Source organism: Pelophylax lessonae (genome assembly GCF_965119305.1).
Source record: "Pelophylax lessonae genome assembly, chromosome: 2".
Lineage (NCBI taxonomy): Eukaryota > Metazoa > Chordata > Amphibia > Anura > Ranidae > Pelophylax > Pelophylax lessonae.
The window spans coordinates 594,818,401-594,835,422 of NC_138769.1; the positions used below are offsets into that span (position 1 = coordinate 594,818,401).

At 42.4% G+C, this 17,022-nt stretch overlaps 1 protein-coding gene across 1 annotated transcript in view; it reads right to left on the minus strand.

Annotated features, from left to right (window-relative positions):
* Window positions 1–17,022, minus strand: part of NCKAP1L (NCK associated protein 1 like) — a 341,915-nt gene that overhangs the window by 297,943 nt on the left and 26,950 nt on the right. Inside the window, exons 2-6 of the mRNA XM_082245566.1 lie at window positions 16,496–16,606; window positions 13,861–13,953; window positions 12,273–12,329; window positions 9,659–9,801; window positions 1,162–1,252 (exon numbers count right to left, since the gene is read on the minus strand). Of these exons, the coding sequence (XP_082101692.1) occupies window positions 1,162–1,252; window positions 9,659–9,801; window positions 12,273–12,329; window positions 13,861–13,953; window positions 16,496–16,606 (495 nt within the window). The remainder of the gene's footprint in view (window positions 1–1,161; window positions 1,253–9,658; window positions 9,802–12,272; window positions 12,330–13,860; window positions 13,954–16,495; window positions 16,607–17,022) is intronic.

Below are 17,022 nucleotides of genomic sequence, written 5' to 3' on the forward strand. Positions count from 1 at the left end.
CAGACATGTGATTGGCCCCAAGTTTTTTTTTCTGCAGCAGGACTCAACATGTCATTAGAAACTATGTTCAGTGTAAAGAAGAACAAGTAGTCCTGGAAGTGATGGTCTGCCCCCCACAGAGCCCTAATCTTCTCATCATGGAGTCTGTCTGGGATTACATGAAGAAACAGAAGGATTTGAGGCAACATACATCAACAGATCTGTGGTTAGTTCTCCAAGATGTTTAGAACAACCTACCTGCCAAGTTCCTTCAAAAACTGTGAGCAATTGTACCTAAAAGAATTTAATAATAAATGCTTTTTAAAAGGCAAAGAGTGGTCACACCCAATATCAATTTGATTTGGATTTCTCTTCCGTTTCTTTACTTTCCATTTTGTTAATTGTTAAAAAATAAAGTATTAACACTTCAATTTCTGAAAGCATTCCTAACTTACAGCATTTTTTCACACCTGCATAACACTTTTGCACAGTACTGTATATATGTGTATCTATATCTATATCTATATATACACATATACTGTATACTGTACACTCATACACATATGTGAAAACATATAATACATGAATAAACTGCCAGCTAAAATCAAGTGCACCTATTTCATATACATGTGATTGGCCAACTGGTAGATCATTAAAAAGAAACAAATCTTAAAGTTTTATTTTTGTATTATTTATCTTTATTTTAAAATATAATGATTTGCCATCTAGTTTTTCATTTTTATATGTGCTTGATTTTAGGTGATGGTTTCAAAGGTGTCCTGATTTCAACTCGATAGAACACCTTTCTCGTCCAACATAAGCGCCTGACCCCCACAAATGCGCTTCTGGAAGAATAATCAAACATTCCCATAGACACACTCCTAAACCTTGTGGACAGCCTTCTCAGTAGAGTTAAAGCTGTTTTAGCTGTAAAGGGTGGGCCAACTCAATATTGAACCCTACGGACTAAGACTGGGAGTTCATGTGCGTGTAAAGGCAGGTGTCCCAATACTTTTGAAAATATTATATATATATATATATATATATATATATATATATATATGCACTGCATCTTTCTAAGTAGACAGCACAGTCATTTATTGCAAACTTTTATACAACGAGACATGTGAATTAAGTAAAAAGTGTCATAACAGTGAGGAGGAGTGGGAAGGAAATAGTTACCTTTGTATGAGGTCCAAATTCTTCACTTAGTTTTTTTAGCGGGTTGTCATACTCCAGCAACATTTGTCCCAGCCGTGCATATGAAGGCTCACTGCAGAGATAGTATTTCCAAAATTCAATAGTAGTTTTAATGGATTGTGTGTATGTTTGTATTGTATGCCTGGCTGATGCTAAAAATGAATACTTGTCCATATTCAAAAAAGCCTTATTTTTTTTTTTTTTGCTTTACTTTCATCAACAGCTTTATTTATTTATTAATTGATTAATAGATTTGTTTATTTAATTAATTATTTTTTAAGATCATATATGCTACATCTTAATACACATAAAAAAAATCTAAAGATGGCCACACACATATATACCATCATAAATGGTTAAACAATCAAATGCATGTATCACTGGTCAATCGTATTTTTGATCAATAGTTTCAGTCAACTGCAAAGCTTGTAATAGATATTTTAATCGATGGTAAATTGCTTGTTTACAATTGCTCAAACCTAAATCAATTGAATATTGATATATCTATGGCCCCCATTACTTTACAGCAGATTTCTGCGTAGGAGAGAGGGAAGTAGCACTAGGAGCCAATCAGTTATGCTTCAGTGCTTGTGTGCTAACAAGGGCCATGTTGATAGGAACAGACAGCAGAGTGACAGAGAGATGAACCTATCAGTCTGCTGTTCTTCCTTTCACTGTCCATGCACAGGAGGGACAAGACCTGCAAGTGCTACAGACAAGGCTTTGCTGTGTGGCAGAGCTATGCAAATCTTGGGAAGAAATAGACAGGAAAACACATCTGCTGGCAGGTAAAACAGCTCCCTTATGTGTCAATTTAATTTGTATATTTTGCTGTTTGCCCGGACCTCAACTTTAACTGATACATGGGAGCAGTTTGGTTTTCCTTCTCTATTGAAGAGAACAGAAATATCCACTGTCAATGGCAAACAGGTTCCAAAGATCAGAATCAGCACAACTTAACACAGCACAGCTGTCACAAGCAATTTTTTAAACAATCTTTTGCTTTTGTTGGCCATCATTTCAATAGAAATTTGAATAGACAGCAAAGAAGACAGATAAATTAATTTCTTTAATTAAACCTTGAAGTGGTACAGTGCAGCAGTTGTGGAAGTGTGGGTACTGTAGTGGAATGCTATTCCTCACATTAACTACTTAGGGACACACAATAAGACCCACGGGGTTGAATTAAGCTCTTAGGCTGCAGGCTGGGTTTACTGAAAATAAGCCACTGTCAGCTGTATTTATGGAAAAGTAATTTCACTCTTTATAAAAAGTTACATTTTTAAAATTGAATAGAATAAATAAAAATGAAAAGAAATAAAGGAAAATAAATGAAAATGACGAGAAATATTTTTTTTATCAAGAATGACAGTTGTTGAGTTTTTACATTTCAATCAAAATGCCATCAATTTTGGATGTTATGTGCCCACGCATTTTACATAACAGTACAGAATTTAAAATATCTGCTTAACCACTTGCCGACCGGGCAATAGCCAAACGACGGCTACAGCGCGGTCGGCTTATTCTGGGAGGGCATATAATGACGTCCTCCCGGAATCACGCTTTCCGCACGCCCCCTGGACCTGGCGCATCATGGATCGTGGTAAAGGGCCAATGACAGCAGCCCTTTACCATGTGATCGCTCCATCCAATGACGGAGCGATAAGTTGTCAACAAACCAGCGCATGTCCGGTTCGGTTCTCTCCTCGCACGCTGTAAACCGCAATCTGTACATCGTGCGAGGAGAGGAGGGAGGCTGCAGCTGCACCCATCCCCTGCCTCCTCCATGCCTCAATCATACCTCAGTCATGCCTTAATCATGCCCATCCATGCCTCAGTCATGCCTCAATCATGCCCAACCATGCCTCAATCATACCTCAGTCATGCCCACCCATGCCTCAATCATGCCCATCTGTGCCTCAATCATGCCCATCTGTGCCTTAATCATGCCAATCTGTGCCTCAATCATGCCTATCCTTGCCTCAATCATGCTTCATTCATGCCCATCCGTGCTACCTCAGTGCTCATCCATGCCACATCAATGCTCATCCATGCCACATCAGTGCTCATCCATGCCACATCCATGCCACATCAGTGCTCATCCGTTCCACATCCATGCCACATTAGTGCTCATCCATACCACGTCAGTGATCATCCATGCCACATTCATGACACATCCATGCCACTACAGTGCTTATCAGTGCCCTACAGTGCCTCACAAAGGTGTAGTGGGTAGTCAGGAAATTATGGTGCTTCCTGCATGTTAGGCCTCTGTATGTGGCCAGGCTGTGTAAAGGTCTCACACATGTGGTATCGCCATACTCAGGAAGAATGGTAGAATGTATTCATGGGTGTCATTTTTTCTATGTACATGCTATGTGTTAGAAATATCTTATAAATGGACAACTTTGTGTTAAAAAAAAATGCGTTTTCATTTTCTTTCCACATATTCCAAAAGCTTGTGGAAAAAAATGACATGTTCAAAAGACACATTATGCCTCCTAGATTATGTGTTGGGGTGTTTGCTTTCCAAAATGGGGTAATTTTTTGGGCGTTTCCATTGTGATAGGTTGTCAGGAAATTGTATGTGTAATTTTTGCTCCTAGAACACCTGGAGGTTCTACTTGGATGTTGGGCCTCTGTATGTGGCCAGGCTGTGTAAAAGTCTCACACATGTGGTATCACCATACTCAGGAGTAGCAGAATGTATTTTGGGGTGTAGTTGCAAGTATGCATATACAGTGTGTGAGAAATAACTTGGTAATATGACAATTTGTGAAGAAAAAAAAAACCTTAATTTTTCAAAGAATTGTGGGAAAAAAATTACAACTTCGAAAAACTCACCATGCCTCTTACTAAATACTTTGGAATGTCTACTTTCCAAAATGGGTAATTTGGGGGGTATTTGTACTTTCCTGGCTTGTTAGGGTCTCAAGAAATGAGATAGGCCGTCAGTACATCAGATCAGACTCTATAACCTTCACAAAGACCAAATAATGTATACTTATTTGGGTGTTTTTTTTACCAAAGATATGTAGTAGTATAACTTTTGGCCAAAATTTATGAAGAAAAAATACTAAATTAGCAAAGTTTTAAAACCGAAACAAAGAAAAATGCATTTTTTTACAAACTTTTCGGTCTTTTTTTTTTTTTTTTTATAGTGCAAGAAATAAAAAAACCCAATGATGATTAAATGCCACCAAAAGAAAGCTCTATTTGTGTGGAAAAAATGACAAAAATTTCATATGTGTACAGTGTTGCATGACTGAGTAATTGTCATTCAAAATGTGAGATCACTGAAAGCTGAAAATTGGTCTGGTTAACTAGGGGGTTTAAGTGCCCAGTGGTAAATGGTAAAAGCGGAGTTCCACCCAAAAGTGGAACTTCCACTCATTCACACAGCCCCCCCCCCCCCCCCCGCGGTGCCGTCCCTCTGAGGTTTGGCCCCCTCCTCCTTCCCCCCGCCACCGAGCCAATCCAAATGCGCAGCGCGCTTCGCGTATTGGGGACCCGCCCGTGAGGCTGCAAGGCTTCACTGCCGGGTTCCCTCACCGGCAATGGCGGCGGCGGCAGCACCGGACAGCCAATGGAAACATCGGCTGCGGTGCCGACATCGCTGGACTCCAGGACAGGTAAGTGTCCTAATATTAAAAGTCAGCAGCTACAGTATGTGTAGCTGCTGACTTTTAATTTTTGGAGGGGGAGGGGGTGAGGCTGGAACACCGCTTTAAGGTTACCCTGACACTAACTAACAGAAATAAATGTATATGTAAATGTAATGAAGATGAATTATACTTACCTGTCTGGTAGGAAGCAATTCCAGTCTTTGCTTTTCTGTAGAATTAAGGCCACTGTCAGATGTTTAGTTCTCCTCTAGTTCCTCCTATCATCATTATTTCACTACAGGACACCAGAGCTGACAGGAGGCACCTGGATACAACTGGAACTATCAGATATCAACAGTGGCCGCCAGGGGCGTAACTACAGGGGTTGCAGGGGTTGCAATCGCTACCGGGCCCCATGCTCCAGGGGGCCCGGTAGCAAACCAGTGGGTGAACTTCTAGGATCTCAAAGGTCACACTTGCGACCGGGCCCTGGCATTTCACCACTGTGGGGAGGCCCCAAGATTGCAGGAAGGGGGCCCACTGCAGAACTTGTGAAAGGATCCTGATGCGGGACCATAATAAAAGGCCATGCAATGAGAGTAAAGAGCCCCAGGATTAGTGGGAAGAGCCCCGGGCTTGAAGGGAAGGGCCCCGGCCAGGGGTCTGGGGGGCCCTTCATGGTTTCTTGCATCGGGGCCCTGAAGGTTCTAGTTACGCCTCTGGTGGCCGCAACTCTGCAAGGGTGTGAAGATTAGAGCTGCCAGCCACTGGACAGGTAAAGTGGAACTAAACCCTCCTATTCATTACAGCCAAGGAAGCTGCCAGTTGTCTCTGTTTGAACTGCAGTTGTCTGTGATGAATTATGACGCCAGTCTTTTGATGGTTTGATAGTTTAATTAAGAGCACAAGCAACTGTAACAGTTATGGTTCAGGACATGTTTTGCATGTAACAATTGCAAAATCAATGGGTTTAGTTCTGCTTTGAGTATACTTCTCTTTCATGGTGTACTTAGTTTTATTTAATTAGTGAAAGGGTCATTTAAAGCAGATATGTATAGGCAAATCTAAACTGTTATGTAAAAATGCACGGCCACTTCACATACAATCCAAAATCGATGGCATTTGATTGAGATGTAAAAACTGAGCAACTGTCATTCTTGACAAAAAAAACATTAAATACTGCCTTTGCATAAAGTGATTGTCTAATTTTTTTTCCATAAAAATAACAAACATGTTATACTTACCTCCTCTGTGCAGTGGTTTTGCACAGGGCAGCCCCGATCCTTCTCTTCTCAGGTCTCTCTTCGGTGCTCCTGGTCCCTCCCTCCTGTTGAATGCCCCCACAGCAAGCAGCTTGTTATGGGGGCACCCGAGCCAAGCAGCAGCTCTGTGTATCCATTCAGACATGGAGTCGCGGTTCGGCCCCGCCCCCTCTCTCTCTTCCTTAGCTAACTGACTTTGAATGACAGCAGCGGGAGCCAATGGCTCTCCTGCTGTGTCTCAGCCAATCAAAAGGGAGAGTCCTGGATGGCCGAGGCACTCGTGGACATCACTGGATCGCGAGGGGGCTCAGGTAAGTATTAGGGGGGCTGAGGGGGGCTGCTGCACACAGAAGGCCTTTTTATCTTAATTCATAAAAAAACTTCTGACTTTTCAACCACTTTAAAGCTGTATTAAATAAAAAGATATTATTGCATTTTACCAGTTTTTAGACCTGGTGTCTTTTTTTTTTGGCCTTTATTGTCACCTGGGGATCCTGGTAAATGTGTTATCTTTCAACTTCCTTAAAGTGATTGTAAAGTCTTCATTTTAAAAAAAAAATGACAACAATTTTATACTTACCTCCTCTGTGTAGTTGGTTTTGCACAAAACAGCCCAGATCCTCCTCTTCTCAGGTTCCTGGATCCTGCTCCTGGCCCCTCCCTCCTGCTGAGTGCCCCCACAGCAAGCAGCTTGCTATGGGGGCACACGAGCCGAGTTGCAGCTCTGTATGTCCATTAAGACACAAAGCTGCCTTTCGGCCCCGTCCCCTCTCTCTCCTGTTTGGCCCACTGACTTTAATTGACAGCCATGGGAGCCAATGGCGCCGCGGCTGTATCTCAGCCAATCAGAAGGGAGAGTCCCGGACAGAAATGTCACACAGCCCTACTGCATCCAGTGTGAATCAGCCCTCACAGTCCAAGCTGTCCAGAAAAAGTACAAGTTTGAGGGTTGAGACAAATAATTTAACACTGGCAGGGGTGCTTACAATGACCAGCTTTTATTCATTTTATCCCAAAAGGAATAAAAAAACCTGTTGCTGTAAATACTTGTGTATTAGCTGGAATTCAACTTCATTTTGTAAGCCAAATCTATCAAAATCTGCTGGTGCTTCTAGCACTATCTTTGCCCCAAAATGACATTGCTCCTCCATCAAGAGTGGAGACACTTTAAGATAGGAAACGTGTTACTGGCCTGATAACCAGGTGAAAATAAAGCAAACAAAAAGCCTAAAAATTAAAACTAATGCAGCCACCAAATTTAAGGATTGGTAAGCTGCAATATATTACATTTTTGTTTTTGGGTTTAGTACTTGTAGCAGGTTTTCCAGGCATTGGGCCTGATATGGGTCTGCCATTGTTACCGGTACACTTCCAACACATTTAAGTTGAATACCCCAGTGTGAGATTGAAAACAATGACCATTCTGGCATCTTTGGTTTGTTTTGTTTATTTTGTAATGGGGATGGGAGAAGGGAATGAGTGGGATACTCCTCTGGCTCAACTAGGTTTAACTGGGACTCCTTACAGAAAAATGCCCATTAGTGCTGTCTTGACGCCAGCTGAATGCCGACCAACGCTTCCTGGTGCTTGAAGATACTGTTTTGCTGAACTATGCTAGAACTTCGACTTTAACACTCTGGTTAACAGATAGATCCAGGACTGTAATATACTTGACTCTTGACACTCTGTTTAGCTCAAAAGTCTGGTGAACAGCTCCTTCCAGCCCTTCACTGACTGAGGTAGCTCCTTGTAACTGCTTGTGCTGCTGCAACTTTCAACACTGTACACTGCACACTGCACACTGCACGCTGTACACTTAACTCTTCAGGGCCCAACCGCTGGCGCCACCTTTACACTTCAGGGTCCTCTCACTAGGCACCCCCTCTCACACTTCAGGGTCTTCTCACTAGGCACCCCCTCTGACACTTCAGGGTCCTCTCACTAGGCACCCCCTTTACTGCTAGCTAGCTCCTGGATCACAGGGACCTTCACAGGAGTGGTCCCCTTTAAGCTGGGCAGACCCTCTAGGGGTCACGAACTTGGAATGCTTTCCTGGAACTGAACCCCTCTTTCTCTGCTGGTCCTTGGCACACCGGATCCTCTCTGCAGCTCAGCTCTCTCCCTGTACTCTCAGGCAAGCCACCCTAGACACCCGATCCTTCTGACAGGAGGAGAGACAGCCATACTCCCCCTCCTGGGACTCTGCTTCCCGCCAAAGACGCTGCGTCATGCGCTCCCCTCAAACTTATACCCACTCCCAGAATCCTCTGCGGCATAATCTGCCTTCTGGGGTAGATACAGGCCTGAATGTGCCTCTGATTGGGTTTCCTCCACTGCCCAATGATAATCCTCTCATGGAGCCAGTGGGTAGACTCCCCTCTCAGCAGCCACACCTGGGAGACATGACGGCCCAGCTGAAAATCATGGCCCTGCTGTTAGGCAGCCAAGGCCCACTTTACTTTGCCTATTACCTACCTTGTAGGGTGCTACATACTGTTTTAATTAAATCTAAGATCACAGTGCCTCTCACCAGAAAATCTTCAATGAGTGAAGACTGGTGATCTAGTGCTGCAGTTTGTGCCAGCTGCCAACCAGTCCATCCCTGTGACCCACCTTTTCTTTAGTGAAAATGATGGAAGACTTGAGACCCACCGCTTCAAGTGACCATAGGGTTAAATAAGTAAATTGGGCTTCTAGGTAGCTTTTTTAAACTTAGCAATTAGTTGGAGGGAGGTAAAGGGATGTAGGGGAAGAATGTATTACTGATGATTAACAGGGCCATCTTACTGAATGGGCACGCCGGGCACTTGCCCGGGGGCCCCGCTTGCCTGGGGGGCCCCACCTGCCCAGCCCTAGCCAAGCATTAGTCCTGATTCCCGTGTGCATCCCGCTGCCGAACTTAGCAGGTGGTAAGCGCCTGTCAGCACTGCGCTGCTGTCAGGCCCCTTGGGCCGTGTAGGGGGAGCCCACAACTGCAGGAATGCCTGTCTGCCTCCACAGGAACAGGCACACACAGTACAGTCGAGTCTGACTCCCGTCTGGGTATGTTTTCATTGGACCCAGCCGCCGAACTTGGAAGCTGTCATTAGCCTGGCACTGCTGTACCAATAAATATCGCCTTATCGATAATTAGCATTTTTATTCTCGTGGGCGATTGTATAGGCAGGGCCCCAGTGCACTGCATTGCCCGGGGGCCTATAATGCTCTTAGGATGCCACTGATGATTAAGCCCAAAGACTGAGAGCCCTGGAAGTCCCAAAACATAAGGTGCTCAGGTATGCAAACACTCAAATCAATTCAAAATTTATGTCTTTTTCCTTCTGGCTCTTACACCACTAACAAACATTATAATTAGAGAAACCAAATCACATTTTGTTACTTCCTTTTTCACTGGCTTACTGAAGCTCAAGAAATGTCAAATGGAAAAGTAGTACCTATTTAGCTCCTGTCATTAAATCCTTTTTTATGAAAGTATGCCTTTATAAGAAATATAAGGTCTAATACTTCAAAATTGACACAGCTGTTATTGTAAGGCATCTGGTGGGAAGAAGTATATTTTGTCTCTTCATACCCCATGCTTAGTGTTTAGTCTATGTGCTGTGTGTTACCTACCTCTGACCTTGCAGCATCTCGGAGGCGCAGTTATAAAGAGCAACAAGTATCTTTCGATCATCAATCCTTGAGATCAGCATGATGACAGAGAAGTATGTCACTATTAGGTCCAGGTAGCTCTTAGTTAAGTTGTAATTTATATTCTGCAAATTTGTCACACAGGAAATAATGTTATTTACTGATTGTAATCTTGTCTCTAAAAGCTGTTCGTACACTTGTAGATTTTCAAACGCTCCTACGAATGTTTGTATGAAAATTCTCAGTACATTCAATGACATCATGAATGTCATTCAACTGTACTACAAAATTGTGTTTGCTTTTACCATTTGAGTTTGAAAAGAATGGACATTCTCAAATGAAAATCACATTCACTGTTGATCCCACTAATGATTAGAAAATCAAACAAACTGTCTTAAAATTAAAAATTTCCAATCAAATTCTACAAGTGTATGGTCAGCTTAAAAACTGCATAAAATATAAAAATAATGCTCTCCAGTAAGAAAAAGAAAACACCTTTTCAAGCAGTTACAATTGTCACTCCCCACCTGAGAAGTCTTCTTTTACTAGTGTCCAGGAGTCTATCTATTATGACTGTCTGGGTCTCACAATCTCTGAGATTGGAATCATTTCTCAACCTTGCACACTAAAACAGACATGCCTCTGATTTCTATTGCAAGATTACCTACAACTATGTAGAGAGCTTACCTAAAGTGGGGTACACACTAGTAGAAAATCTGCCGAAAATTCCCGTCCGAGGTAAAACGGTATGATTTTCGGCTAGTGCGAACACAACTTTCGACAGCCGATGCCGACATTTTCAACGAAAAAAAACGGAGGGACAAACACCAACATTTTTAATGTCCGTCCCCAGACGACCAATTTTCGTTTAATGTGTATGCAGTACATTCACGAAAAATCGGATACGAAAGACCGCGCATGATCTGAAGTTGCTGACGACCCGGAAGCCTAGGAACAAATGTCCCAAAAAAAAAAAAAAAAATGGACGAGAAATTTTGTGAACATTTATGCACTGTCAACTAAAAACGGTTATGAACGCTGAGCAAGAGAGAGAAAAATTGGAGGATATTTCGTCCGATTTCCGTCAAGTGTGTACAGGCCTTAAGTAATCCATTTAAAGTATTATCAGTTCTTCGATGAGCCTGACACAGTGGTATTTTTCCTGACTTAATACCACCCTCACCCTCCAGTAAAAAAATAAGTAAAAAAAAATGAAATGTAAAGTTATGATAGAGAAAAAAAAAAACATACCTCGTGTAATTGAGTGCAATTTCATTTTGAATTTTAACAACCAAAAACCTTAACCACTTGCCGACTGCCTAACGCCGATCTACGTCGGCAGTCAGCCCCTCACAGGCAAAGTGACGTAGGGCTACGTCACTAGCTTGTGAGGGTCTAGGGAGCGAGCGCGCGCCCCCGGAGGCGCGCTCCCGCGTGGTCACGGACCCCCCCGCGCGTGTGACCGGCGGACCCGATGTCCGCCGGTCACTCGGCGATCGGCGGGGGAGAGGGAGAAAGTCAGGCGGCTTGTGTAAACAAGCCACCTGTCATTCTCCTCGGTGTAAAAACACTGATCACACGGATCTACTATGTAGATCCGTTGATCAGTGTCCTTACAGCTCAAGCCACAGCCAATCACAGTAGAAAGCACGCCCCTAGGGACACACACAGCCCCTCCCTCCCAAATAAAGTTAACCCCTTCACTACCAGTGTATTTTTACAGTAACAGAGCATATGTATAGCACTGATTACTGTAGAAATGTCACTGGTAACCACAAAAGTGTCAAAAATGTCAGTCAAGGGTCCGATCTGTCCGCCCCAATGTCGCAGTACCGCAAAAAAAATCGCAGATCGCCGCCATTACGCGTTAAAAAAAAAAACAACAAAAATGACAAAAATCTTTCCCTTTGTTAGTAAACGCAATAACTTTTGCGCAAACCAATCAAAATACGCTTTTTGCGATTTTTTTTACCAAACATAGGTAGCATAAAACAAATTGGCCGAAAATGTTAAAAAATTTTGATTTTTACATTTTTTTGGGGGGGAATTTCATATAAAAAAAATGTGAAAAATATTGCTATTTTTGCAAAATTGACTCTCTTTTTTTGTTTATAGCGCGTGATCAAAAAATCGCACAGGTGACCAAATACCACCAAAAGAAAGCTCTGTTTGTGGGAAAAAAAGGACGCCAAATTTGTTTAGGTACAGCGTCGCACGACCGCGCAATTGTCCGTTAAAGTCACGCAGTGCCGAATCGCAAAATACCCCCTGGTCGGAATGGGGGTAAAATCTTCCGGGTCTTAAGTGGTTAAAGAGTAACTCCACTTTTGTAAAAAAAAAAAAAAAAAAAGAAAATCGCCTCTCGATGATCTGTGTACATTGCATGGATTTTAACAATCTTTGTTGCAGAGTCCTAACTATTTCTGCACATCTGCACTAAAGCTTTGCCTTGATCAAAACTGGAGCCTTTGGTGGCTACACTGCATCACTGTGTACCAATCAAAGCAAAACTGTTTTTAGAACTGGATTGTTAATAACAGTTTACTTGCATATAAGACACTTAATTTACTGATGTGTGTTAAAAACTTGAACTTACAATGTCAAAGTAACACTGGCAGGCATCAATAGTATTCAACAATTCATAGACGTGATCCTGCAGGGACAGGAAGTAATATTATAAATACCAGCAAACAATGAAAGTACATTATGTCACTGACAATTTAGAAGCTGGCATTTTACTGAAATCTGCATTTTTTGTAGTATTCTAAAGCCTCGTACACGCAATGAGAATATCAGACGAATGATCGTCCCATTTTTTTGCATGCTAGTCTCATATCGAAAATTACGTTTACTAAAGTTGCAAAAATTCTCGTATGACAGAATACAACTTCAAACGTGATTTAATGTGTTGTATTGTAATGTATTCTTTAGTTTCCAATCATGCTTGGTCTTCATCTTCTAAATTTTTTGGATGAATACTGTACTGATTAAACTAAAATTATACATTCTGGTATCGTATGAGAAAAGTTTTCATATTTGTCCCTTCGTATAATTTTGCATGAACTGTCGTGATTAGCTTTCAAAAGCTGTGTACTAATGGTCAGCTTGTCGATTCGAAAGCGGTATTTATTGTCCAATTTTCTCATCACGTGTACTAGGCATAAGAATGCTAGCTCCTCCCTGCTTCCTAAATGGAGGTATGTTAACCACTTGCCGACCGCCCGCCGCAGATATTCTGTGGCAGGTTGGCTCGGCTGCGAGAACCACCGTACCTGTACGGTGGTTCGTGGGTGCGGTCCTGGGGGCACGTGCCCGCCCCCATTAGGCAGCAGGGAAGCCAATCCATGGTGCCGGCAGCTACGATTAGTGCCAGCCACCCGTGTTCGCTCCCCGTGGAGAGAGAATGACAGTCTGCTGTTGTAAACACAGCTGACCATTGTTCTCTCTGGAATGAACACAGAGCGCTTGTGATCCTCCTATTTAGGATCACAGGTCTCTGTGTTGATTCCACAAGTCCCTCCCCCATACAGTTTGAAAACACCCCCTAGGCTCACACTTAACTCCTTTGATCGCCCCTGGGTTAACCCCTTCCCTGCCAGTGTCATTATTACAGTAACAGTGCATATTTTTAGCACTGATTACTGTAGTAATGTCACTGGTCCCCCAAAAGTGTAAAAAAATATCAGTTAGGGGTCCGATCTGTCCGCCGCAATGTCGAAGTCCTGTAAAAAATCGCAGATCGCTGCCATTACTTGTAAAAAAAGAAATAAATAAATGAAAAGGACATAAATCTTTCCCCTAGTTTGTAGACGTGATAACTTTTGCGCAAACCAATCAAAATACGCTTATTGGGATTTATTTTTTTAACCAAAAATATGTAGCAGAATACAAATTGGTACTAAAGGATGAAAAAAATTTGATTTTTAAATGTTATTCGGAAAGTGAAAAATATAGTTATTGTTCCCTTTCAGACAGGACTGTGTGTTGTGGTAGAGCTAGTAAATCTTAAAACTGGATGGACAGCAGTGTAAATCTTTTGGCAATTCTCTGATATGTATTTCATTATTGTATTTAACTAACTGCATGAAGTTCAGCTTTAACTACGCTACCATGTATTCTAAAACTGTGCATTTTATAAAAACGAACATAAAATAAATATATATTAAATCTCAGTCACTACTTACTCTGAATTCCATGACATCCACAAATGTCAGGTAATAGCCAGTCAGGTATTTCACAATTTCCACTTTATCTTTGTGCACTGGACCCAGATGTTGCTGGATTTAAAAGTGAAAAGTATTAATTTAAGATTACCATGAATTATTTGTATCATTTCCCATTTTACTCATAAGCAAGTTGTTAGGAAACAGTAGAAATATCACAATGAAAAATTACAGTCAGTGTAAAACAATCAAGCTTTTAATGGTATGGAACACCTGAGTTGAAAACAGATAACTGAACACCTAAGGATTGTCATGCTAAAAGTGCTACTAAACCCAGGACCCTGCATTCACTATATCTGCTCTCCCAAAGTACACAGAACATGGAAATGCAATTAATTTAGTAAATATAAACTGCTAAATACCTTTTCTCATCAGCAGTTTATAGCAGTCTTGTGATTTCCATCAGTGTCTGTTTAAAGCTTGTAGAAGGTGTTTTCATTCTGCTCTGACTGTCCTATAAGGCTGCATGACCCCTGACCCTCTGTATATAGGGACAGTGCTGATTGGCCCTGTGCTGATAACATGCACTCTCCCAAGAAAAGAAAACTCCTGAGAAGCCGCTCGGCTGTCATTACAAGAAGCGGGAGGGGACGTCGCGGCTCGCTCGGGTCTCCCGTCCCACTGGGAGAACCAGGCATCCTACCTACACGGCCGCCGAAGAGAAGACCCGATCAAAGCTGCATTCGGCTCTGATCGGGTCTTCATGTAAAAAACCCGGAAGTGATGTCATGACATCACTTCCGCGTATTCAGCAGCACATTCAAAAAACTTACAGCATTCAAAACAAGTCAAACTTGGTGTTTTGAATGCTTTGCAGTGCCGAGGAGGGGTTTGGGGTCTTTTATACCCCCAGATCCCGCCACTAGGAGTACCTGTGAAGAAAGAAAAAAAATATCGGCCGATACCGATATACGATGACCAAAATATCGGTATCGGCATTAAAAAAATGATATTGGTCGATCACTAGTTGGTATGTACCCATACACAGTCACATTGTCAAACTATTTGCTGGGAAAGTTTTGTGTGGCATGGTAGTTTGTGTACATGTATAAGTAACAAGTAGCTGTTTTATAATTCAGGATACCAAACACCATATCAGGACACCATTATGTTTTACGAAAAATATATGTATGATACAATATTCACATAAGAAGGGCTGCTGTCTACTGAAGGTAAGAGGAAACATTTTGCAAATATTCTAGCTGAGTTTTGGTGTAGCGGCTGTTTGAAATGGAGCTCCCCCCTAAAGGGGAAGCTCTGATTATTCGCACCCTCCCCTGCCACATTTGCCAGCCAGATACCCGTTCCCACTTCCATGTAAGATCGCCGCATGGCAATCTACTAAATTTCTGGCCCCTCCTCCTTCTCCCCGCTGCTGTCTGGGAGACACACAAGTCCCAGAAGACATCCGGACCATTCAGAAAGCGTAGTGCGACCCGGGCATGGGCAGTAGGAAACAGTCTTTGAAGCTGCAAGGCTTCACTTCTTGTTTTCCTTAGTGAAGATGCCGGCGCCTGCAAGCGGAGCCTAAGGACGAATCGGCTTGCCAAGACATTGCAGATCCCTGGACAGGTAAGTGTCCTAATATTAAAAGTTAGCAGCTACAGTATTTGTAGCTGACTTTTATTTATTTATGTAGCACCCTCCTAGGTAGGTGCTAGAAATAGAGTATAGTTTTTGGCTCTGTCTGCCTATCAGAGGAGCAGCAGGCAAATTCTGTATTGCTTTCTGCTTAACAGAGTGCAGGATCTGTGAGTTAGGTTTGCTTATGGTGCTCAGTGTGTGATTCATTTAATCTGGGGAGTGTTTGGACTGGTCCAATGGAGAGGCACATTGGAAAGTGGAGGAAAACTGACCAATGAGTACACAGGCTTTGATACAGCCCCAGTGATTGGCACAGACTGCTGTCTCGGTGCATTGTGGGGTGTGGTATAAAAGCCAGGAGCACATGTGCTCGGGGTCTTTGGCTGGTAAGCAGAGTCCCAGAGGAAGGGTGACAGCTGTCTGCTCCTCTGCATTGGTGGCACGTGGTCACAAGCAGTCAGCCTGGTGAACCAGAAGGAAGGAGCTGAACCCAGAGGTCCAGGAGAGCTGACTAGAGGGGTTAAGACACTGGAGAACCTGGAAAAACAGTATCGTGAGTACAGGCCTGACCTGTGAGGGGGCCACCCCGGAGTAGAGTAGTCAGAGGACGGGTGTCAGCTGGCAGAATGAAAGGGGGTTCTATCGCGAGTACCCTGAAGATAGTTGCTCAATCAAGTCTTCACTTCAGAGACTTTACCTTAAATTCATCTAAAATTCATTTACTTTTGGATGCATCCTCAGATAGGAGTCCTCATCAACTGTGAAAAGTTTAATTCTGGAGTATCCCACTCTATCCCTTCTCCCATCCCTTTTTTAAATAAAGCCACAAAAAAACAACTACAAACCCTAGACTGATTATTGACTGAGCCGGAAAGTAAAGTGTTAAGTGTTGCATGCAGTTGCTAACGGTAACCCAGAGGGATCCTAAAAGGTGAAGAAATCAGCAGTCCTCAAGGGGGCAGTGCTACATTTTTTTTTTTTTACAGGCTGGAACTCCTCTTTAAGCATTTACCGTACTGCTGCGGACATCGATATTTGGAAACTTCTTGTTGATGTATTTCAGAGATGACTCCATTGACTTGTCTGTGAAGAAGGGTGGTTTTGTTTTGGGATCTGAGCATGTCTGTGAAAAATATAAAATATTTTAGTTATAATTCAATAATTCTATAAAGCTAATGAATAAACAATTGTTATCTATTATTTACATTTGTCCAGACTACCCAGGCAGTTCAATAGGGCAGCTTAATAATGTTATTAACCAGTTGTTTTTTAGGACAGCATGTCCCAGTATGGCCTCCAAGTCATAGACTTGCAGTTCAAGGCAAAAATGTAATGGTAGCCTACATACTGCTATTTTCCATGCATGCTTGTTGCATGGGCTCCTAATAATGCAGTCTCTGCTCCACATGTACTCAAAGTAATTCTTGCCATTATATAAGGTATTAATTGTGTTGTAGTTGTGGCATTCCCTCGTCTCTATAAAAAGTCCCTATGTCTTAGAATATCATACATGTGCATGAGTGAAAGGTGAAAGGTCAC